Source organism: Rhinolophus ferrumequinum, chromosome 22 (genome assembly GCF_004115265.2).
Source record: "Rhinolophus ferrumequinum isolate MPI-CBG mRhiFer1 chromosome 22, mRhiFer1_v1.p, whole genome shotgun sequence".
In the NCBI taxonomy this organism is placed as follows: Eukaryota; Metazoa; Chordata; class Mammalia; order Chiroptera; family Rhinolophidae; genus Rhinolophus; species Rhinolophus ferrumequinum.
Genome location: NC_046305.1, coordinates 16,803,022 through 16,829,603, shown reverse-complemented (window position 1 = coordinate 16,829,603; position 26,582 = coordinate 16,803,022). Strand labels below are relative to the sequence as shown.

At 35.4% G+C, this 26,582-nt stretch overlaps 1 protein-coding gene across 1 annotated transcript in view; it reads right to left on the bottom strand.

Moving 5' to 3' along the window:
- The window catches only part of HMCN1 (hemicentin 1), a 398,555-nt gene that overhangs the window by 139,236 nt on the left and 232,737 nt on the right, over window positions 1-26,582 (bottom strand). Inside the window, exons 29-39 of the mRNA XM_033093361.1 lie at window positions 25,215-25,341; window positions 22,590-22,744; window positions 20,232-20,510; window positions 19,399-19,680; window positions 18,558-18,666; window positions 16,846-17,015; window positions 15,546-15,700; window positions 11,919-12,042; window positions 2,902-3,003; window positions 1,710-1,886; window positions 905-1,056 (exon numbers count right to left, since the gene is read on the bottom strand). Coding sequence (XP_032949252.1) covers window positions 905-1,056; window positions 1,710-1,886; window positions 2,902-3,003; window positions 11,919-12,042; window positions 15,546-15,700; window positions 16,846-17,015; window positions 18,558-18,666; window positions 19,399-19,680; window positions 20,232-20,510; window positions 22,590-22,744; window positions 25,215-25,341 — 1,832 coding nt within the window. The remainder of the gene's footprint in view (window positions 1-904; window positions 1,057-1,709; window positions 1,887-2,901; window positions 3,004-11,918; window positions 12,043-15,545; window positions 15,701-16,845; window positions 17,016-18,557; window positions 18,667-19,398; window positions 19,681-20,231; window positions 20,511-22,589; window positions 22,745-25,214; window positions 25,342-26,582) is intronic.

The following is a 26,582-nucleotide window of genomic DNA, read 5'->3' as shown; positions in this document are numbered from 1 at the left end:
AGGATGAAGTGAAGGTCTAATTTCATCCATACCGACTATAGAGAGAGAGAAAGCCACCATGGGAGAAAGATGAGAAGAGGCAGGAATAAGAGGAGCTAATCCTCTTAATTTTTCTTTGGGAGAACCAGAAAGAAGTTCAAATTAACAGCAAAGCAGCAGCCAAATAAATTAATTAGTCACTTTCACTGCCCTTTTATCCCATCGATCTAGTTATACCTCTAAAATATTGACATTAACTCCAGATCGTTTATGATCCCAAATTCTGCAAGCATTGGATTTTCAAGAAAAAAATCAAGAAGTAGAATGAATGGTGGGAGAACTACGTTGTCTGCTAGGCAAAATAAAATTAAAGTACACTTTAAATGAGATATGTGTGTTTCTGTACTTTTAATTTTGAGTCAGTGTAAAGCACTTAAAATCTTTAGACTCTAATTTCTTTTCTCATAATGTTGCCTGTATGATTTCTTACTTTATTATTTAATGATTTTGCAGAAGTAAATACATTCTAGATGGTTTTCTGACTCATTATTATTTCCATATATTTAAATGTAAACTCTACCAAGAAATTCCTGTTTTATGTTGTTTATGAACATTTCTTTGTGAAAGGTGTCTGTTGTGGCGGTGGCAGGGAATGGGGGTAGAAAGGTAGAAAGTATTTAACACAAATGGTCAAACTACAGTGCTGTATAAGATATACAGGAACTCTTAAATATACTGAGCTTTTAATGAATTGTTTAGAAATCCCAATTGTGTGTCCATAGTATTTATGGATGTATATGTGTACGGTTTTGGATAACATTTGTGAATCCTTATTCTCCAAATCTCTTCAACAGCTTTACCTGTTTGTACTTCCCGTACTGAATAATCAGGTAGTAGATTTCACTGAAGGAATGATGGAAAGTACCTGTATCCCATTAGCGAAACCAGAGACGGGGCTCCCATCTTTCAACCAGGTCAGACTTGGGGCAGGGATACCTCTGGCTTCACATTCTAACCTCACCAGGTTATTAACCACCACGGCCACCATGTTATTGCTGCCAAAAATCGATGGGGGCACTGAAAAGGAATAAAAATAGATATATAAATAAAAGTAAGATATGTTAACACACAGAAGATTTCACTTCCCCCCTTAAATTCTTTCACATCTCTTATTTGGGATTCTAATCACATCTATCCTGTGAGGTAAGTAGGGCAATTACCAGTTTCTCCATCTTACAGATGAAAAACATAGGTTTTGCCCCTTTTTTAGGAAGTCCAGTTTTTGATGTCACAGTGGATTTCTATTTCTTGATTTCTAGGCTCTTGTGTGTATGTATGTCCCTCCACTGTATCCACTTTAGTATGTTAACTATCAAGTCCTCTTAAAAGCGTTATTAGTGATAATAACTTGGAAATATTTGTTTAAAATTATGATCCTGATAGACAGTTATTCACAAATAGAGCTGTTGTCATTAGATGATAAGATCATTGATGAACTATTTCAACAATTCATCTAAAGCAAACTTAAGTTCAACAGCATGTGAAAATAGAGCATTTTAATAGGAATCAGGAAATAAAAACATTTATCAGTTTTAGAACACTGCACTCTTTAATAAAAGATGACACTAAAACACTGTTAAATATTTATACTAGTATTTTATAGAAGGACAATAAAATCATTTTGAATGTTTCTTTATCCCAGGATGAATCTAGGAGAATCCAGTACTAACCATGGACCTGTAGATTATAAAATAACTCTGTTGCTCCAGCTGAGTTGATGGCCACACATTTATATATGCCCGCATCTGTGATCTGGGCACTTTCAATATCAAGGATCTGTCCTCTGTTTAAGAAAGTCACACCGGTGGAACCTGAGAGTGGACGATTATCTTTGTACCACGTAATAGCTGCAAGGGGAAGAGGAAAGAAGCCCTTCTATTTAAGATTTTTCTTCTAGAAGCTCAATACATACACTACATTGAAGCTTAAATAAAACAGTAACAATTGCTTTATTCTTATATTTATCATTTCAGTTTAACCTGTCTAAATATCTTCTTAGGGTTGATTTTTTAAGAGGAGGTAACCCTAAGAAAAACAAGAATAGCCATACCAATAAAAGAGCCCTGAAATTAATTTATAAGAAAGGATATTCTCTATATTATCTTGAATGTATGAATGTCATTTGGTAGCAAACTTTAAACTGATTCTATTTCTTTTTGTTGTACACATTCCTCTCATCTATAAAAAAATAAAAATAAAAACAGTCACGGGGATATAAAGTACAGCATAGGGAATATAGTTAATACTATTGTAGTAACTATGTATGGTGCCAGATGGGTACTAGATATATTGGGGTGATCACTTTGTAAGTTATATAAATGTCTAATCACTATGTTGTACACCTGAAACTAATATTGTATGTCAACTGTAATTGAAAAATAAAAAATATATATATTAAAAAAAGTTTTGTCTACATATCAACTCAAAACCAAACACTATAAGCCTCAAAATAGTTATATTATTATTGATTCATATAACTTACCAGTGGTGAGAATAAACAAAATAATAGTCACATCACATCAAATGACTGATTTATAAAGATAATCAATCTGGACTAGAGAAAAAAAATATTCTTTAACATAAATGTATATAAAATACCATGGTGTGTTTTGTGGCCACAGTAAGGACAATAAGACAATTAGTCACATATTTCTGCATTGCTTAAATGGGTAAATTATTTCACATAGCTAAAAGCAATGAAAATTCAAAAGTATCATCTACCTACCTAATGATATCCTTTGACTCTTGAAATGTATTTTATCATCATTCCTTTATTAGTAATATATCATGCTCACAAACAGATTTAACTATTCCCAGAAATCTTAAAATGTTAATAAGTTCAGAGTCCACAAGTAAACATACCAGGCGAGGGATTTCCAACTGCCTTGCACTCCAGCTGTATAGGGCTGTTCACCACCACAGTTTCATTAAGCATCTTCCCTGCATCCTCCAGGCTGGGTGGTTCTGCAAGAAGCCCAAAACGATAATTAATTCATGTAAGTATCATATTTAAATTGGATGTTTTCTCAGTATGAACTGTCATCTCTTTCATATATATACACTGATATATTTGGAATAAAACTAAAGTATAGTAGTGAATAGAATTGAAGACCTGGATGAGACAAGACTTTAACAGTTTTTCTGGATCATCCATTTCTCTGTGCCCAGAAAGGAATATCCTTAGAATTGTAGATTAGCAGAGTAGAAAAATGGTAGAAGGGTATTTATTTTTTATTCCAATAAATTTGATTGGTCTCATGGTAAAGTGCCTTCACTAAGAAGAAATCTATCACATTTGACCTCTTCTAGTGAAGGAAAAAAATTGATATTTCTCAAAATATCTGACTATTTTAAGCCACTGCAGAGAAATTAGAACCATTTTTTGTTTGTTTATAAGTTATTTTCTTTCGATATAAAAATTACAATTACAATATTAATAAACTAAAACAGAAAACTGCGTTTTCCACTTTAAATAATCCTAGCTAATACTGGTCTGTTGTTTACTGTGGGAATTCAGTAAGTCTAAGAGGCATAGTGGGAAAGGAATAACAACTTGGAACAATGGCCCATGTTTTCAACACTGTCTCAAGGAGCATAGAAGGGATGCTGGGATCAAAAAATGACAAATAGACTAGAGGTCTTGTCTTATTTGGAAAAGATGCTATCGATATAAGTTAATACATAAAGTTTATTAAAAAACATATTTTAAAGATTTGCTAAATTTAACTCATTCTATGCACTTGAGTCCCTCATCCCCACCTCATATACAATCAAACAATTGATCCATTAAGTTAGCAAAAACAGAGGAGAAAGGGGAATAAGAAAAATTAGACCTAAATAAGATGGCAGAAATAAAATTAAATTTGAATCAAGAGCATAAATGTGAGTGACTTCATTTTCTTGGTCAATAGGCAGACAGTTACTGACACTATTTGAGAGTTAACACAATTTTTTAAATTAAAAAAATCCAAATAGATAAAAAGCACAAATTAAAAAAAAAAAAAAAAACCCATAAAAATATTCACAATAAAGAGCCAGAGAAAGGTTTGCCAGGACAACAAGGGTGAATATCAATTTCTGACAAACTGGAATACAAAGCAAAAATCATTAAACACAACAAAGCAACATGCTTTCTGTTGATTAAACTGTTACAATTCATGAAGAATCCATTATAATGACAATACTTTATGCATTGAATAACAAAGCAAAAGTTGTTCGAAAGAAGAGAAAACGTGAAAAAATATAAAAGTAGTATATTTTAGTACCACTTTCTCAGAAATTGACGATGCATGAAACAAAAATAAAGTTATAAATAATTTGAAAAATAAAATTACCCGTACAGATTGGGTGTGTATTTGTGCATGTGTATTTATAGTTAACAAAGAATAAATATTCTTTTCAAATGTCAATAGAATATTTTCAAAATAGACTATATATTAGGCCACAAAATTGTCAATAAAGCATTTATACCACAATTTAATAAAACTATAACAAAAATGATTAGAAATCAATAATAAAAATATAAAGCTTTCTGCATGGGGAAAACCTCATTAAAGAGAAAAATCAAGATAAAAGTATAGGATTAGAAAGATAAATTAGAACGGGATAGATTAAAATGAAAATCTATGGAATGTCACCACGTAATACAATATTTAAAGGAAATTTTACCGCCAAAATTAATATACTAAAAACTAAGAAATAATGAAAAAAAAATGTTCTAAGCATTCAATTTACATTCTAGAAAAAGACCAATTAAATACACCAAAAGAAGTCAGGAATAAAGGAATAATAAAAAAGCAGAAGTCAACACCAAAGGAAACAAGCGAGCAAAACAACCAAAAAGGCAATAAAATTCAAAGTTGGTTTTTGGCAAGTTTTAAACAAAGTCTGTCCTCAGAAGTAGATGTCTTTGTGGGTCAGATCTCTATTTTTCTGGAAGTTATTCCTAAAGACAAAACATAGAACCCACACCTCTTTCGCACCTGTATCCATCCTTTGTTCCTTTGTATCTACCTAATTCAATGTATTAACATTTTTTTGTTTAAAATAACTAGAATGTTTCTGTTTTCTGCACTGATTGTGATGGATGATATGGTATTTCAGGGCAAAAGATCTTTAAATATGGTTATCTGACTTTTTTAACTGGAAAGGAAAAATAATTAGTCCATGGCACAGTCCTTCGAATCAGTTACTTAAATATTCACTTAAAGCCTTCTGGACTGAAGCGATCACTGAAGGCTTTGACAGACTATGTAGCTGCTGCAATAAAACAATATGGTAGGAATAAGAAATAAAAAAGGCTATGGAGTGCATTGGTTATTTTTTACTGCACTAGAGAACTTAAAGGAAAAAGATTAGATGTCAAGAAGAATGGCAGAGTAAGGACTCCAAAAACCCACTCCTCTGGTTTTTTTTTTAAAAAAAAGAGCACTGAAATATTGTCAAAATCAACTTTTTCAGAACTCCAGATTAGTAATGAAAAATGTCCCGCAAATAAAATGCCAGGCATATAACTTGACAGAAAAATTAACATGAACCCTTCACAAACTCTTTCAAAATATAGCAGAGAGGGAACACTTTTCAAATCATTTTAAGAAGCCAGGTTTACGATGATAACAAAACCAGACAGAGACAGCCATTAAAAAGATGCTACAGACTAATATGCCTTATGAAGACAGACACAAAAATAATCAACAAAATACTAGTAAGGCGAATCTAGCAACATATAAAAGAGATTATACACCATGACTAAGGAGGACTTATCCCAGGAAGGCAGGGTTGGTTTAACATAGGACAATCAATCAATTTAATCAAGATCGTGTGGTACTTAAAAATCAACTCAAAATGAATTAAAGACTTAAATGTAAGACCTGAAACCACAAAACTCCTAGAAGAAGGCACAGGGACCAAACTCTTGACCTTGGTCTTAGCAATGATTTCTTGGATATGATACCAACAACATAACCAACAAAAGCAAGATAAACAAGTCGGGCTACATCGAACTAAAAGGCTTCTGCACAGCAAAGGAAACCATCAACAAAATGAAAAGGCAACCTACTGAATGGGAGAAAATAATTGCAAACTATACATTTGATCAGGGGTTAATATCCAAAATATGTAAGAAACTTATACAACTCAATAGCAAAAAGAAAGAAAGAAAGAAAGAAAGTCTGATTAAATAATGGGCAAAGGATCTGAATAGACATTTTTCTAAAGAAGACATACAAAATACAAATGGCCAGCAGGTACATGAAAAGGTACTCAACATCACTTATCATCAGGGAAATGCAAATCAAAACCACAATGAGATATCACCTACCATCTGTTAGGATGGTTATTATGAAAAATACGAGAGAACAAGTGTTGGTGAGAATGTAGAGAAAAGGGAACCCTCATGCACTGTTGCTGGAATGTAAATTGGCACAGCCACTATGGAAAACAGTATGGAGGTTCCTCAAAAAGTTAAGAATAGGAATACCATATGATCCAGCAATGCCACTTCTGGGAATATATCAGAAGGAAATGAAATCAGTATCTCAAAAAGACATCTGCACCTCCATGTTCACTGAAGCATGATTCACAATAGCCAAGATACATAAACAACCTGAATGTCCATCAATGGATGAATGGATAAAGAAAATGTAAGACACATACACACACACACACACACAAACACACACACACACACACACACACACTATTCAGCTATGAGAAAGGAAATCCTGCTACTTGAAACAACATGGATGAACCTATAGAACATTATGCTAAGTGAAATAAGCCAAACAGAGAATGCCAAATACTGTATGATCTCACTTATATAGAGAAAAGTTAAACTCACAGAAATAGAGAGTAGAATGATGGTTACCAGCGACTGAGGGAGTGGAGGAAATGGGGAGATGTTGGTCAAAGGGGACAAGCCTTGATTTAGAAGATGAATAAGCTCTGGGGATCTAATGTACAGCATGGTGACTAGAGTTAATAATGCTGTGTTGCTAAGAGAGTAGATCTTAAGTGTTCTCACCACACACACGTGCGCACATACACACACACACACAGGAACTATGAGATAGTTATATATGAGTATATATATATATCAAATCATCACAGTTTAAATATGTACAATTTTATTTGGATGGAAAAGGAATGAAAAAGGCAGTGTGGTATAGGCGTAAGGATAGACATTTAGGCAGTGGAATAGAATTGAGATTACAGAAATAAACCCTTACATCTAAAGTCAAATGATGTTCAACAAGAGTGCTAAGCCCATTCAGTGGGGCAAAATAGTCTTTTTAATAAATGGTGCTGGGACATTTTTAGGTAAAAAATAAATATAAATATAAATTCACTTATTCTCTTCTTAAAGGGATAGTGTTGCAATTTTGAGTTTAGGTGAACAATTTTCTAGACAGAAGCATTAGTAAGGTAACAGTATGTTATGTTAACAATGAGAAGATGTCTGCATACTCCAAGCAGGAGGTTGAATTCCACTGGACTTGTTGGTTTTAGCCTCTATTTTCCTTCTTCCAAAAGCTGCATGCCAAAACCACAACACCTTCTTCAGAACACATGGTAGGCTAGATTCTGCCTATTATTTTAATCACTCAAAGGCATGAGTTGTCTTTTTCAAATCTTGGTTCAATTTGAATTAATACATAACTGATCTAAAAATTACATGGGTGAGTTAATCCTCCTTAACCACCAAAATGATGATATAGTGAGTAATAAATTCACCTATACTGAGAAAATAGCATAGTAGAGTCCTGAACTAAAGTTATCCATCAAGAAAGAAAGAAAAAGTTCCCTACAATATTCCCAATCTCTTTTAGGCCACAAATGAGCTATTAAGCAAAACCCAGCAACGAAAGAGAAAACCTTTTTTAAGTGGGTGTTAGCAGATGTTAGCCAAGCAAATACTCTAAAATAATAAAATTAAATTAAGGGGTGCTTCACTAATGTTTTCACCAGACAACTAATACAGGCCCTAGATGGTTCCTGGCTAACAGCAAAGGTAGCAGGACTTTAGACGTATTTGTTAAAATGTTGGTGCAGTGAGAAGAGCCAGAAGCTAAAAACGAGTTAGGCCAAAATACTGGTTAAACTACCGTTTACAGATGATGCCTAGGAACTGGACAACAGGCTAAGCTCTTCCCGTGTCATCTTTCATTTCATCCTTCCAACACTCACAACAACCTCCTGAGCATGGTATTATCATTATCCTTTCCATTTTACAGATGAGGAAACTGAACTTTCAAACAGTTAACACTAAACTCACTGTTCTACAGCTATCACTTGGCACTTTAGGAACCCAAATTCAAAGTCCACGCGTTTATCCACAACATTGCACTTCTGGTGCCTCACCATGGCTGATTTTTTTTTTCCTAGGAAATAATTAAGTGCAGATGAAATGAATGCTTGAGCCATTAGACCCCAAATAATCATTTGTTTGTGGAAACATCTGTCTCACTTGGCAAATATCTGAGGTTTAGATATAATTTCATAGTTTTGTCTAGAGAATTAGAACTTACAGAATTATGAAACTTTGATGATCAAAAAGGACCACCTAGTGAGAGCTTCTGCTTTCTATAATAGACAGAACTCCCCCTGGAAACCCCAAGGGAGCGTGAGAATATTCCGTTTCTCATGATCATAACTTGGTCTTCCAGTCCAGGACACCATGCACCCTTACTTCACCTTTTGAAAAGACTTTTTTTTTGCCATGCTTGAGAAGAATGGAAGCATTATGATATTTTTTATATGAAAGGAAAATATTAAACAATTAGAAAGCTGAGTTTCTTAGGATTGAACACTTTTGGATGACAAACTGTCATAAATGCTCATTTGCTGAATGTGTTAACCCCTCAATAAAGGTTGGGATAAAAACAAATCCTAATTAAAAGGCAACTATAGAATGGGTTAAATAAATTCATAAATGAACTACATTAAGTGATAGTTGCCTCCCTATAGATTTTTCAATGTCCCTTTTAATATATGGCACCAGAACTAGATATAATGCTTTGGAAGCATTCAGGGAGCGAGAGTAGAACAGATCTAACTCCTCTCTTATTCTTCAGACTACTATAAGCTTCTATTATTGACTTCTAAAATTGATTAACTTTAGGATGAAATTGAATTATCATATTTACAGTAATTGAAGACAGCCATTAATACATCAAGTCTTTCAATGTGTGGTCTTTAAGCCACTCTTCTTCCACTCTATTCTAATATAGTTTTTCAAATTAGATTAACTTGTCCTTTTAACCTCTGAGATCTTTTTGAAATCGATGACCAACTAATTCCTTACAAATTCCTACAGGTTTTTTTTTACCATCTCCAATTCTCACTGAAGCTATTAATATAAGTATGAAAGAGGACCGAATCAAATTCAGAGCCATTTGTATCCAACTAAACGTTGCAGTGATGCAAGAGGATATGCCAGCTTTCTGTCCAGACTCCTGTCACATGTGCTTAGCCAACTCTTTCCTCCAGGTTGATCATAAAAAGTACTAAATTCAAAGTTCACATTATCATTTAACCTACATTCAGGTTGATGAACTATTATACAGACAAGTCAAGATGGTATTAGATGAAACATTTTCAGCTAGTATTGTATCTTATCTCTATTCTAATTGTGATTCGTATCAAGAAGATTGTTTTATATTCTCTACCTGATTCAGTAATTTTTAATAAATCCTTGCAATGACTAACCTTCTGTTTCTCTTACTTTTCACATTAACCCAGATGTCTTCCAGCTTGCTCCTCACCTCTCTGATAATTTTCCATACAGGTGTGTACCCTAATTGCACCTTCTGCTAACATACTTTTTGTTATCATGATCAGACGCTGCGTTTATAAATTTCTGTTTTCCTACATATTGACTCTGCTTCTTCTCTTCTGTTATTGCTCAGTATTTGATGGGAGGCTTGCTTTCTTTCATGGACTCTGTTTTTCAGTCACTCTTGATGACATTGGCAAGTCTGTAGGCCAGTCGTTAGAGTCTGGGCCAAAGTTTCTCCAAGTAACTGCACACAGACCACTTGCATGAGACACGCCGTTTCAGAAGATCTGCAACTGGGCCCAGGAGACTGTATTTTTAACATGCAATATGTGTGATTTTCCTAAACATTGGAGTTTGAGTATCCCAAACAATAAAGAGTAGTTCTTCCCAGTTCTGGAGACATACATTCTGTTCTTCATTACAGAGTCTTCATTTAAGTATTTTAAGCCAATCTAGAGAACAAAAGCATCCTTCTTTTTGATAACACCTGAGAGAGTAGAAGTGGGAGGTATTTTATACCTAACACCACTAAAGCACTCTACAAGTCCGATGTTCAGGGAAACTAAATAATTTGCTCAAGGTGACCTAGAACATGATTAGCACAGGACACAAATCAAAGTCGGCCTGGCTCCAGTGCGAGAGATGATTGTAACATAACCAGCTATTCTCTTAGTCAACAATGGACAGCAGATAAGGACTGAAATTGTTGGAAGGGAAGGATAAACTGCCTGAACAAGAAGGAACAATGGAGATTCAGGGCAGGAAAACAGCGAAAGGACAGCAAGCCCACCCCTCCCAGCACACTCTTAGATGGAAGTGGAGGTCTGAGTATGTGCTGGAGACAGTTGCCAAAGACGAGCAGGGAGAGATATTAGGCCTTATGAAGAACAAGTTCAATTCAAGGCCACTTAAGGGAGAGCAGGGTCAGCCTGTCCCCAAACCCTTCAGCGTGGTGAGCCAATTCCAAGATGGTTACAATCAGATATTGGTCTTTAAGTTAGTCAGTAAAAAAAATAAAGGTCCTCTTAAGGAACATGGTTTGTGTGTATGACATCCGTAAGTTAAGTGTTCATATTTAGGAAACTGGGGAAAGAATAAATTGGTTTATTGGAAACATTGAAGGGAACTGATGATTTGAATCTTTTAAGTGGTTGATTTAAATAAAAGAATATGTAAAGAAGCAGATTAAAAGAATTTAATGTCCAATTAAAATTTTTTCATTTACTTACTATTCGCTCTTTCATTTGTTAAATATTTACTGACTGCCTAAGGTTAAACTCTCCTAGGTTAAATTACTCGGTAAATGTGGAGTGAATATATGAAAGAAAGAAAAAAAGAGAAAGAAAGGAAGGAAAGGAGGTAAGGAGGGAGGGAGGGAAGAAGGAGGGAGGAAGGAAGGAAGAAAGAAAGAAAAAGGAAGAAAGAAAACAAGGGAAGGAAGAAGAAACAATGGTTTAACATGCAGTCATGGGAATTAGAGAAAATGAACAATGCATACGTGGAGATCTTGAATAGCTCTCTGCCAATATCCTTGGCTGAATTAGGAAAGTCCAAGCCTGCATTTCTTAGCCCTGTCTGATGACTCTCCAGAGATCTGAAGTCTTACTTTCAAGGTCAGGTAGTCTTTCAAGTTTACTGTGAAGCTGTAACATTCACAAGGTGTTCCATGGCCACCAGACGTTTTATTAAAGCACATGAGAGAACATCCTAAGTCAAGGATAGCTTCTACTCATGAAAACCCTCTTATAGGCAGGCAAGAAAATGAAAACTAATGCTAAGGACCAACGCTGCAATTTTTGTCTTTTCAATGAAAGTTATCTGTGGAAAGTTAATCAGTTAACAAGATTCAAATAATTTAAAACACAAGGCAATGTGTTTATTTATTTATGAGCTTTAACACATCCTATTTGACAACTTGAAAACTAAAGATCTTAATATGATCAATTATAATTGCAATAATGTTAAAAAAAAAGCTATCTAGGTTTTTTTCATATATGCTAAAACATTTATCATTTTTCCACCGTAATTCAATAAAAATGAGCCCACTATGTTTACAAAAGGACCCTAGAGATGTTCTTTAGTTAAGATGTGGGAATGACATTACCATGCACGTGCAGCTGAAAACGCTGTTGTGCTTCTCCAGCCGCGTTGGTAGCCACACATGTATATCTGCCAGCATCTCCCATCAGGGCTTTGGCAATTTGTAGAACTCGACCCGAAGATTGAATCTAATTTGGAGCAGAAAGCATGGCAGGATTTGGTACTTTATACTTGGACTTAAAAACATTTGCTAAGATAGAGGAACTGATTTAAATGTATAATATCTAATAATATTTTTATGCCAATATCGTAATTATGTCTTGATAGATTAAGAGCCAGATCACTCCATCACGCAGTAGAAAATGGACTGATTGAAAAGCTTTTCTTACTCACTGGAGAAAATAACCGAAGGCCAGCCTGCTGGTAGAGTCATAAAACTCCACTGAATGAAAGACTTTAGCACTGAACTATGAGGTATGTGATGAAAATGTAAGCTATTTGAAAAAACATGGTCACATTTATATAACACTTCATAAATAGCTTTAAAACAACAATCTTTTTTGATTAAATGGTCATGGGGGCCAGAAAAACAATAAAAAATTATAAAATATGAGTCATGGAAATGCAGATAAATTTCTTCCTGTGTTTCCTTACTTCCCTCTTAAACCCACTGCAACTGGCTACCACCATTTTGGAACTAGAAATTCAGCGATTATTTTTTTACAACTGATTATTCAGAGGCTACCAGTAACTTCCAATCATAATATCCAGCAGCCCACGTAGTAATCGCAGACTCTCTCATCGTCTATAGTATTTGGCGCTGTTGACTATCTACCAAATTTCTCACCAAAATAAGCCCTAATTGGAAAATAAGCCCTAGCATGATTTTTCAGGATGACATCCCCTGAACATAAGTCCTAATGCATCTTTTGGAGCAAAAATTAATATAAGACCCGGTCTTATTTTCCGGGAAACACGGTACCTATTCCTTGAATTGCTGTATTCTCTGAGTATTGCAGACATAGCATTTTCCCTCAGTTCTCATTCTCTGAATTTCTTAGATTACTTTACAGAGTCTGCTTCCTCCTCCTGTCCCATAAAGAGGAAATTTAACTTTCTGATAGTTTTCAGCCAAACCCTTGGCTTCAGTGAAGAATCCTGTACAGATTCCTAAATTTACAGTGTTGGCCTCAACTTCTCTCCTGAGCTCAGTACTTATGGCTCCAGCTATCTGCCGGACAGGTTAGCACGTGGAATTGAACATATCCAAAACAACGCTTTAATTGTTTCCTTGTATCTCTAAACCTACTTCTCACTGCATGTTTCCAATCTTGTTTAATGGCATCCAATATTCTCCCAGTCATCTGGGTTTCAGAGCCCACTATAACTTTCCTATTAATTCTACCACTCCATGTTTCTCAGATCCCCTATTTTCCATTCTCATAACAACTATGGGATTATAACAACTTAATTTATATTCCAGTGTCTCCAACCTCCCAAACTGTTGATCTATCTTGCATACCATTGCCAAAATAATTTGTCTACAATGCAAAGTTGATCCTTTTACCAGTCCTCCGTCAAAGCTCATTCATGGCTCCCCACTTTGCCCAGAATGAAATCTTAACTCAGCATAGCCTTCCAGGCTTACCACAGTCCAACTCCAAATGATCTTCTCTCCATATACTCCCATGTAAACTCCCACTATTCTCCAGCCATACTGTACTAAACATGCTAAGCAACACATTCATACATTTATAATCTATAATCACTTTTAGACTTTTGCCCCATGGCCTTTCAATGCCATAATTTCTTAAGACTCTGAACTCAGTCAGTTCTCTCTCCTTTCTTGTTACTCTTTATTCTCCACTTGGATCAATTCAACCGCGACCATGGTTTCAAATATCATCTATGTGTCAGTATCTCCAGCTAAAGCTTTCCTTTGAGCTCCAGGACCATATATTCAATGGTCTACCCGACATCTTCCCTAGTTTATTTCAAAGTCAATTCAACCCTCAAAAGTCTAAAACTCAAATCAGTTTTTTCCCCTTCACACTTGTCCTCCTACAGAGTCTCCTATCTCACGGAATGGCATGACAATCTGTACATTTGTGTAAGTTAGGTTCCTCTGAGTTTCCTGCTAGTTTTCCTTGATTTCTTCTCTTACTTTCTCTCTCACCTTTCACAAGCAAGTTATCACTGGGCCCTAATGATTTAATCAATAAATAACTCACAAATATATCCATCTATCCTCATCTCCATGGTCAGCATGAAAAGTCCAAATTTCTCTCTTCTCTCTCTTCTCTCTCCTAGACAAATAAGCCCTAATTGATTTCCACACACCTATTTTTGATCCTTTAATTCATTCTCCAAAAAGGGCCTGGGTAACTCTTAAAATGCAAACCTTATCATGTCTCTCCTCTCTTAAAACCCTTCGATGATCTCCCATTGCTTTGGAGTAAAAATAAAATCACTGGTATTAAATGCCCCCTACCTGCTCTGTAGTCTCCCCTAATATTCTCATCCTTGCAATCTGCTCCTCACTCCACTGGCCTGCTTTCAGGTCCTCAAGAGGTGTCAGCTTCTCCTTTACTTTAAGTTTGTCCGTGCACATCTTCTCTGAAATACCCTACTCCGTTCTTTTCCTTTAATTCACCCACTTACTCCTGTACATTCTTCAGATCTCTGCTCAAAGGCTTTCTCCATAAATTACTCTCATGCTTAAAGGCTTTCCCCATTATGTGTTCTTACACCTCTCCATATTTTCTCTTAGAATTACTCATTACAGTTTGCAATTATACTCTTGTATGATTATAAATACCCACCTTCCAGGTAAACACTTGTTTACTTGCACTATGTTTGAAGGCTACATACTGAATCTTTTCACTAGCCAAAGTACAACATTAGGTTCATTGGATTTGGAATAGGAATAGGAACAATAATTGAGCAGATAGCTACCATGTGTACTGGGGAAAAAATTCAGTACAGCCCTCATTATTGAAAACTTAACTACAAGCAAAATTCAACACACATTCGTCAATTAAATTGATCCTAGCAGTAATAGCTATTAATTTGGACTTTTAAATGCATCATATAGATATCCAGGTTTGAAATCAATCAATCAGTCTATCTATCTATCTATCTATCTATCTATCTATCTATCTATCTATCTATCTAACAAATATGTACTGAAGTACAGTTATATGCCAGGGACTATATTCATTGTGAAGGATACAGGAGTGAATTTATTCATAGAGATTGAGTCTCTGCCCTCTTGAAGCTTATAAATTATTTAAAATATGTTTTTCAAGACTATTTCAGTTAGGTTTATGTTGATATGACTTTAATCTTAATCTATGGTAAACACATGGGGGATACTCTGACTTAATATTGATGAACACTGTTCATCCATGAAACACCATAGTTAAGCATAAATCAAAATAATAAAAATACCAACCAATATGTTAAAATTGATGTCACTGTTAAGGTTATTATTCTTTAATTAATTACACTCTTCAAGTCAAAATACTAAGTTAAGTTCTAAAAAACTCTAAAGAAAACATATCTTGTTTTAATAAATTTTCTGCAAAATCTGTCCAACAGGAAAAATCTACCATTAAGAAAGAAGAATGTGATAGCTCCAGGAAGATCTATGTAGCTTTCTCCTTTGGGACTCAGTGACATTTATACTTACTTTGAGGTTTCCTTGGGCAATGTTCACAGGTTGGCCATCTTTTAACCATGTAATGGATGGATTTGGAATGCCATTCGCTATGCACTGCAAGGTGACAGGCTTGTGTTTCACTACGGCTCTTTCAGAAAGGCCTGAGGATTTGATTGTTGGAGGAACTAGATTTGAAAGAAGAAAAGAGGAAGGAAGGGAGGGAGGCAGGGAAGAAATGAAAACCATAATCAGGGGGCTAAACACTTGAAAATCTATATGCGAAAACCTGAAACCAAAACTTTCAAAGAGGAAAATCCCTCTTTAAAAGAAAAATAAAACAATTTCATCCCATGCATTTAATTTATATTTTAAGCGATTACTTATTGCTTAACTATGGATCTCTAATTCTCCAAAGAATAAATAAAATGTATTTATAGCAACTACAATCTACATGCATGTTTGGCTTACACATTTTGGTGTGTTTTCCCAATCTATTATGTCCCTCCCTTTCTCAACAACTGCCTCATTAAATCAGGGTGAGTTTCCAGTATCCATATCCATACTGTATGACTCTGCCCCGAACAAGGCTGAATGAACCCAGGATGGTAACTTGATTTAGGCTGGACCTGCCAGATTCTCTCCCACAGGAATTGGAAATGAGACTGAGAAACAGGAAAGTTATATTCCACCACGGGATTGGAAAAGCAGGAAAAATGCAGTCTGCATTGACGGAGGGGAAAACAAAGTTGATGTTCATAGAAACCTCTGCTGTCACTTCCAAGTGTCTCTCCAGTCTCTCATTCCAGTCCCTCCCTTCCCAAGTTCTGCTTGCCAGTGAGACACACAATACCCTGGCAGAAAGTCGCTTCTATCATTAAATTAATGGTTTTAACACTATTGTGCCAGTTTTATGAATGCACTTACGTGCCCTGGATCCTGTACAACACCCTCAGCCTCCATTTCTGGAAATGATTTTATTCACACTCCCTCTTATTTTGGCTAAACCCTTCAATGCTGACCTAACCCCTTTATTCGAAATTTGCTGCCTGCCTCCTTTATCTTATTTGGTCTCATTTCTCAGACCCTGGCTTTCTATGCAGCATAGACTTCTTAACATTTAAGTTATGTCTATATTCACTCACATGGTATCTCTTGGGTAAATCTCTGTTAGCAAAGTGACTCAAAATCTACTATTATTTAACTCAAATTCACATTCTTTACATTACTTTCCACAGCTCAAAATTTATCTAGAGCTACAATCTGAATTAGATAATGAAACAATGCACAAATTAATTTGAAATGTAATGCTCTTGTCCCTTCTTTAGCATACCATGAACAGTCACTTCAAATTCCTTCTTGTGGTCTCCAGCAGTGTTTGTTGCTACACACCGATAAAGGCCTGTGTCTGACACTTGAGCCCGGGCAATAATCAGTTTGCGTCCATTTAGCAAAATCTTGAATCCATCCCTTTCATCAATTAGCTGGCCATCCTTCAGCCACCTACAGAAACAAGGCAAAAAGAAGTCTATATATATATATATACATTTTAAATAACCGACTAAATTCCTTGAATGTAGTATGTGGAAGTGTGATCAAACAATATGGTGAACGCTGAGGCTGAGTGCCATCAATGAGATGTTAGTTGTGTATTTTGACCTTGATGCAATTGTGTGAGCTGAGTTTGTACCCAGGAACGCTACAGTGAACTCTGAATATTATAAGGGCTTATTAGAGCATTTGAATGATGTGCATAGAAAATGTCCTGAGAAATGGGCAAACAGTTGTATCCTCCATTATGACAACGCTCCATGTCACACATTGTTTCTGGTATGGCAATTTCTGTCAAATAAAAACATTACGGTGAGTTCTCATCCACCTTATTCACCAGATCTGGCACCGTGTGACTTCTGGCTCTTCCCCAAAGTCAAAATGACCATGAGAGGTAAATGTTTTGAATCAATGAGGACATCAAGACAACCACGATAGTGCAACCAAAGACACTTACAAAAGAGGACTTCCAGAACTGCTTCAGAAAGTGGCAAGAACGATGGGATAAGTGTATTTAAAGCAAGGGGGAGAATTTTGAGGGGGATTAATGTGTCTTTTACTATAATATTTTTTTTTATTTAAACAGTCACTGTATTTTTTATCACATCTTGTGTGTGTGTGTGTGTGTGTGTGTGTGTTATATCTCTTGGAGGAACTACATTTATTTATATATTAGATTTTTATATACATACATAAATACATAAATTCTCAGTTGTGTTTTTGCCTAATTTCCTATTTACTCATTTTATAAAATAAATAGTAAATGAGGAAAAGAATAAAGGAAACCTGGCATAATACAGAAGTTTGCATATTGTTGGAACCTAGTAACTAAGTGTTGAGTTCTTCATTCTTCTATTAATTTTGGGCTACAGGACGAGGCAAATGCCCCTAAATATTATTTATATCAAATGCTTAAATAATATTAACTAGCAAAATGAACACAATCTTAGCATTATTTTTCATTTCTTAAGAGTTAATCACTTTCCATATAGTTTTATAATCATAGTGAACACATTTTATTCCCTTAGTTGACTACACCTTTGCATATCCTGTAGTACTTTTGAAATACAAGATAAGTATTCAAGAAATGCTTTGTGAATGAAGGAATGAGAATAAAGAACTAGTAAACATATATGTATGTTAACTCTATTTCCCTAACATGTCTGGTACATTTCTTTTTATTTAGTCATTCATTAAACATTTCAGTGCCTCGGGAAGATCTAACAGATACTGACCAATAGTCTATCTCTATGAACTGAAAATGTAATTTCTAAGAGCATAAATGGAATTCCGCTAATTGAGCAAATTTAAGGGCCCTGTGAGTATGAAGTGAAAGCCACCTTGTATATAGAGTATGTCTTTTAAAAGAGGACTATAAAGAATGTAATTTTCTACAACCACTTTTCAATGACACAGAACCTCTTTCAACACAGCTCTCTAAAACACTCAAACAAAGAAGTGGGCGGTACTTAGAAGACATACCAAAACCCTTACATGATAGTTGGTGGTGGAGAGCCTGTCACTTGACAATCTAGTTCCAGTAAGTTATTAACCATCACTATGAAGTAAGATCTTTCATCTCCTCCCTCTATAGCCGGCGGCACTGGAAAACAACAGAGATGTCGCTTGTAATGAAATATATACAAGAAAAAAAATGTGCCATCACTTTAAACAACATTAAGTCGCAGTTTAGATTGTTGGCAAGTGTCACAGTAATTTGGTACATGAAGGGGATTTGTAATGTAAAATACATATTACAATACACACTTGCCAGGATCGATGAATGTACTTTTTACATATTGTGGATTTTTCTCAATTAATCTAGCACTATGCTGCTGCTGGTGCCATCTAAATGGAAAGTTGATCCATATTTTATATGGCATATTTTCATAAGAATAGGAGAAAGGGACTTCCAAAATGGGGTCTCTCTTCAAAAGCCTTCAATTAATAAAGAAGTAGAGACTGGTGAGGTTGCAAGATGACCTCCGAAGACCCAGAGACTAGTTTCCTGTTCTGTGGCACAGTGCTCATGACAGAAACCCATGTTATCACTCATTGTACTCAGATGTTGTCATCTGAAGTAAAATGCACCTATGTCCTTACAAAGTATACCTATCAAGATCAGTGGACAGTGTACGAGGGTTTTTAGATCTTGGTACTCTGGTGATAGCGAAATCTGCCACTCAGGAATGTGCAGCCCGGAGCAGAACAGATAACTAAGATAACTAACTTCTCTAAGATTATTTGATTATTTCATGGCCCCCAAAAAGCACTTAAGAAACTAGTCAGGTTTGGCTGTGAAACTGAGAATCCAGGTAACGACATCCTTATTTACCTAAGACATCAACTTCGTATTTGATTTCCTTCTCTCCTGCCACACTGGTAGCCACACATACATACTGTCCCCGATCCGCTTCGAGGGCACTCATAATTTCTAGTTTCTTCCCACCAGCTTCTATGCGAACATTGTCACTGGCTTTCACAGGTACCCCGTCTTTTAACCAGGTGAGAACTGGAGGAGGGTTGCCGGCAGCTTTACACTCCAGTGTCAGAGAATGAGCAACAACCACTTGCTTGTTCAGAGGTACAGCCAGATCACCTTCAATCATTGGAGGAACTAGAGAGAAAAAGACTAATAGTTCAGATGCTTCTTTTGAATCCTAATGAAATAAAGGTTTTTGTGTGTGTCTGTTTTTTTTTTTCCTCACACAGTTTGACCAGAAACTACCTACAGGTCCGTCTCCCTCTAGGCTGTTGAGGAAAGAGGGTTCGCCTTCATGGTTCACCCAATCTGCGACTATTCTTAATATTGTGGGATACTCTACACTGTGGTTTACAAGAGGCAAACAGTTACGTTATAATGTATACCTCCTCCATATAATGTTATACCTCCTCCATATAATGTTACCTCCTCCATAAAAAACAAATGGTATGGTTGGCCCAAGTGCCATGGGTAAATGGTTGGCCAAATGAATGGACCACTTCTTGCTAACCGTAGCTTTTAAAAATATCTTTCCAAATCATGGGACACATTTTTCCAATTCCACCCCATGCATATTGAAAATCACCAAACCCACCAAGACCTTATTAGTGAAGAAACTGGAAGTTGGCAAATTAGAGAGCCTGGAAAGAAAGGTATATAATCCAAGCACATATTTTTTTCCTTACCATAGACGTCCACATGGAGTGATTTTTCAGCAGTTCCAGCAACATTGGTTACGTGGCACGTATATGTTGCTGAATCAGAGACCTGTGCTCGAGGAATATGGAGAAATTGTCCCTTATCAATATAAAGTGCTTGAGAGCTGGATATGATTGGCTGGCCGTCCTTATACCAAGTAATGGTGGGCATTGGAAGTCCCCGTGTTTCACACTCCAGTTTAATTATGCTGTTGATCAATGCTGATATTTCTGTGGTGACATTCCCTCCTTTAATACTTGGTGGAACTACAAACAATTTCAGAACAGAAACAAGTCTTCTAAGCTTTAGTATCTGCTTCAAAAACTTCAATGTTATAGATGTTTAAGTAATGCGTTTAATGTAAATACAAATTAAAGATAATTAGGAAGTCTGTGATTTATCTACCGATAATTAATGGCCTGCTTTGTCAATCTTCATCACCTTCCTTTTGGGTTTCAGATTTCAGTAAAAGCAGAGTCACAGCTATTGTTGCAGGGGTTCATTTAGATCTAATAGATTATATTATAGTATTGAGAACATTATGTTTAACATACAAAGCAGAACAAAATAAAACCCCACCTAAAGTAAATATAATACATCTGAAATTAGACGAAGGGAGGAAAAATGTCAGATGTGGTACAACCTCAGGCCCTCTCCCCCAAAAATACTAAAGGTCTAAGTGCTTGCAGAACCAGCTACTGGTCATAGCTGTGCAGTTTTTAACTTTTGCTTCTTACATTGTTTTTTTGTTTTTCGGTTTTTTTTGGAACTGCCAAGACGTCATCCACTCAACTTTACTCATCTAATTGGGTACATATGTATCTTCCATAATTCTGCAACCACATGCCTGGCGTCTCACACCACATGATGACTCTGCTGCTGGAACAACTCAAGTGGCTCAGAACTGCTACATATTCTGAACAATGGATATTCCAGGATTGCACTATAATTGCAACAATTTAAAAGAAATCAAATGGCATGCACTTGAACTTAGTGCCTTGACATTATTTTATTGCACTTTTATTTTAGAAGAGGATATTTTGTGGAATGTTTTTCTTATGGTTGGAATAGGGTTATGGGTTTGGAGAAGATCACAGAGGTAAACTGCCATTGTCATCAAATCACGGCAGGGGTACATACTATCAATATGATTATCCCTGATCTTGACAATCTGGTTGAGGTAGTTTTTTCAGGTTTCCCCATTGTAGAGTTGCTCTCTTTACCCCCTTTCTTCTGAAAGAAACCACTCTTATGTATGGGGTAGGAAGCTATGTGCTACCTCCTTCAGAGGGACATCATTTATTTGGAATTATTCTATATGGAAGATTTGTCTCCTCTCTCCAATTTACTTATTTTTCAATCATTTATTTATATCCATATGGACTCGGGGAACTTTATTTTATACTTTGGGTTCTACTCTAACATTACATTATTTATTTTGTTCTTCAAATTGTTCCAGTTTTGGCCATTGGAAGCTATTTCGGCTGGCTCCTAGGACCCTATGGCATAGCCATGTTCTTTTATTGTTTAGCACTTCTTTACTTTCTGGCCCTACTCCATGCTCCAGGCTCATCTTGTATATTTTCTGCCCCGGCCCTAGAATGAACCATTTCTCCAAGAAGCCCTGGTTCCTTTTAGTGGAGAATGATGTTAGACAACATTAAGTGGAATCACAATGAGCATGACTGACCTATTGAGTGTCATTCCTTTCTACTGTGTAATTCTTTATGCCTGCAACACAATATTCTTCCTTATGTCTTCCTTATGGTTCTGTGCCTAAAAAGTAAAATGACTTTGCCAGTCACCTTCCTCAGGGGATATTGAGAATTTTAGTGAAATGAGGGCTACATATCTCTGGTGCGGACTTAGTTGGGAAAAAATAGCAGCACACTATAAGACATTTAAAATACTACAACGTGATCAGGATAAATACCAAGATGGACTGAAAACAGAACAACTGAGTTGGCATACCATCAGCTACATTCTGTGTCATGCATCTCTACTCTTTTAAGAGGATTATTTTCTTTTTTTTTTTGCACCTTAAAGGATATAGATGTTTGATTTATGTATAGACTAAGCAATTAGGAAATTTTTGACCTGTTAGGTGAGATGCTATGAAAACCACTAGACCACTTGAAGAAATCCATACGTAATGGTAAAATGCATTAAAATTGGATTTAACATTCTAGCTTAAAACACATGAAGACAGGTTCTTCCTTCTAAAGCAAGTAGCACTCCAAATTATTCAGTATGAATAAAAGAGCAGTTATTATCAGAGTAAATCTGGCTTTTCCATTTATACTGAGAATTGATAATAATAAAAAACGTAAGAAAGTCACACTTACTGTACACCGTCAGTTTTATATCTTTGACTTGTTTGCCAGCTGCATTAGACACAGTGCACTGGTAACGCCCCTTGTCACTTCTTCGTGCATTTTTTAAATGTAAAACTTGTCCTCTGTCTAGAAGTTCAATATTGGGATCTCCCAAAAATAAAGGCCTAGAAAATACAAAATTTTATTCCATGGGTCTATTTTTATTTCCCTGTGTTTCCTCTCTTAGTAATCACAACAAAAATCATTAGGTCATCTGAGGTTAAAAATATGAATCAAAGTTGAATTTTTTAGTATAAATCTAAAAAATATATATAATGATGTGGTTAGTACTCCTATTCAGAACAATAGAATTAGTAAACAACTTTACTAATGAAAGTTAGATAATTATCACTTTGAAATGAAACGTTTCTTCATTTCCAACTTAAATTGTTGAAGAATATTAATAGAAACCCGGTAGTGTCATTATTTGCTTCACTCATTCATCCCTTATTCTTTTTCTTCTTCTGGGCTGTTGGTTTGTTTGTTTTTGGTTTGCATAGCCATAATTTCTACCATCACTTAGAAAAGAAAAACTAAGAGTATAGGAGCTTCACTAGGACAACCAATATTATTTTTAAACCAATATCATCATAATACCTGGAAAAGTATTCACAAGAGAATGAATGATTATTACTTACTAAAGGCTTTGCTCATGCCAACTTTTCCAAAAAGTAGACATTGTAATAAATATAACTGCTTTTATAACCATGAATACTGAAAGATATTTATGCCTAAAGATATTTATGCTCACACATAGTGATCAAAGAAGTCTTTTTCTACTATTCAGTTATTTAATAACTACTATTAATATATAATACTCTCTTTATAATAGACAGCAGCTTTATTTAATACTTGAAACACCATCGTTTTTGAAGTCTATGATCTCCCAACCGTCATACTTTTAAAATTCATTGATCTTCTTTTAGGAAGACCCATAGTTTTTAAAAAGTTGCAGAGACTTGGCAACATGATAATTAGATGCACAGCTACATTAATAAACCAGAAGTCAGATTACAAGATTAAACAGAAACATTTAATTTTCTATAGTAGCATCTTTTACTATTTCTTGGTATCACATTTTATATAAAGTTCTCAAAAGCTTAGGGACTAAAGTACCTTAGTTAAATGCATTTTAAGTGTTTAAAGGAAGTGAATAATTAGTAATGTTATTTAAACTTAAGTAACTTTAAAACTTTTATTGATTGGTAATTAAGCAAGTAACATAAAAATTTAAACAAAAAAGCGTTATAATAAGAAAAGTTCTCCTTGGCTTATTTTCCCTAATGTGAGTCTTTTCTCTAGACTTCTCACCATTATAGTGTGACTGGTATTCTTCCACATGTTTTTCTAAACATTTTCACCCATAAACGTACTTCCAAAGGGATCGAAAGTTTTTATACATAAATGATGCTATGTCATTGCTCTACTTTTCTTTTTACTCAACAATAGCTATGGAGATACTTTTGGTACATATAGTTTGATCTTACTCTTTTTAATTGCTGCACAGTGTTTCATAATACCACCTTGCCATAAGTTACCTACCTGTTCTCTTTAGTCACTTTTCACCTTTCTGCCGTCACAAAGTTGCAGGGAATATTACCAACCAAGCTTTGCTTTGGACACCCATGACTACTTCCCGCTCCCAGATCTTGAAAGTGTAATTGCTATATTACAGCATATGAGCATTCAAATTTTAATAGATATCAACAAACTGCCTTTCAGAAAACTAATGTACATTCTCCCATCAGAGTACTACATCCTGATTTCCCACACTAGCCAACACTTGATAATTTCAACCTCTTTTTATTTCTGCCAATCTGACCTGTGAAAAACAAAATTGTATTATTTTTGTTTACATTCTGCAAATTACTGAGGATGACCACTTTTTAATACAAATACTGCTTAACTATGTATTTTCAATTGTCTACTCATACCCTCCATATATTTTCTACATTGTAGTTTGTCTTTCTTATTGATTTGTTAAAAGTTTGCATACAATCCGTTATTTCATACACTGCACATCTTTACCCTTTGCTACTTAGGTCTTGCACTGCTGCTCTCAGAAACTATAATACATGAACTGTGACCATGCTGTGAGAAATAAGCTCTCACGAGTAATATCAGTATGGGCAAACCTCAGCGGTCCTTGAACTTAAAGTCTGGGAAACATCTAATTGCTCTTCTGTGTTGGTGCCTTTTGTCCATATATAGAACTAAGCTTAAGTATTCATCTTGTTGTCATAAACATATTTCCTTTTTAATCATTTAAACAGTTCTATATGAAGGCAAAATTATCTGTCTTTGGACCTTGCATTTTTCATTCTTAGCCTGGGGACAGATTATTTAGTGTATAACACATTTGAGCTTCTCTATGTTTCTAAAATACATTCTCAGCAATCATAAAGAGCTTTGTAATTCACAAGGACGAAAGGTATTACAAGACTTTGAGACCATTTTTTGAGCAATATTGGTTTTCGTTCACATTCATTGAATAATACTCTGGTGAAATAATTAAGAGGGAGAAAATCCACATGCATTTACACATCTATTTCCTATTTATTAGACTCTTGCAACAAATACAGAAAAGATACTCACTTGCCATCTTTGAACCAGCCAATAACTGGGAAGGGAGTACCTTTGACCTGGCATTCAAGGGTGGTGTCATGGTTGAGGACAACTGAGATTTCACTTGGGGAGTTGGCACCTATTATGGTAGGTGGGACTGGAACAAAGACATTTTATCATGAGAATCTATGACTTAGCAAAAAGAGTAGGGGGAATGAGAGTAGATAATCAGTGATTTTTATAGCAGTTCAACAAGATCTTATTGTTAAAAATATCACACAATAATCCATTTTCATATCACATCTATGGAACCAAATGTTAAATTTAAACCTAGGAACACACTCATGAAAGACTGGATAGCAGGACAATTATCTGAAAGAATTATGGTAGTATAGAACTCATTTTGCTCATTTTGAGGAGTATTAAACCTATGTATAAAAGGAGTTTAGAATATTAGTGAGCAGTGACACTCATAGAATACAATTTATTACTGTTATACATTTTAGATAATGAATGATATAATTGATGTCAATCGTATAATGTTCAAATTCTACATATTACACCATAGCACTGTTTGAAACATATTACTCTTGTCTCTTTTAAAGGGCTCCTATGTTAAAATTGGATATAATATGTAATGTTGACTATGTTAATTTTTATTTTTGGAATTATCAAGCATACTGAAGAGCTCCTGTAAGCCTTCCTGACCTTGTAATCCTCTCCTTCACATCATGTTAACGTGCTTGGTCTTCGTCTTCAGAACAATGACCAACCACTATAGGGTCTCAGTAGGGGAGGGTTGTGATCATATCAGCTAAGACCACACTAGCTGTTAAATGAAGAGTGGATTCCAGTGGCAAAGAGTGGATGAAGGGGAGCAGTGAAGAGACTATTACATTAATTCATTTAGAAATAATATTCTCACGGTGGAAATGGAAAGGATAAAAAATGTAAAATGGAATTAGGAAGTCGACGTAAGAAGATGTAGATTTAAGGGGTCAGGGACAGGGAGGTAGGAAGAATGAGTGCTAGGTCCTGGCAGAAGCAAGTGGCTGGATGGAGGTGTCGTCTCTATGACAAGCATCACTGAAGTGACCAGGATAGACATTCCTTGAGACCTTTCTGTTTGCTACACCAGTAAGATATTCAAGTCCAGGGTCTGTGGAGAAGATTAGCTACAAATCACTAGAATTCAGAGAAGTCTGAGCTGGAGATAAAAATTTAGGCGTCATCAGCACATAAAAAGAATTCCAAATAAATGAGTGCCAAGAGAAATAATGCCAGTGAGATTAATGATAGAGATGATTACTTAGTTTTTATAGCCTATACTTAAAGATAATAATGGTAATTTTGGTAGAAGATATGCAAAGTACTGCAGGGTTTGAGAAGACAAATGAG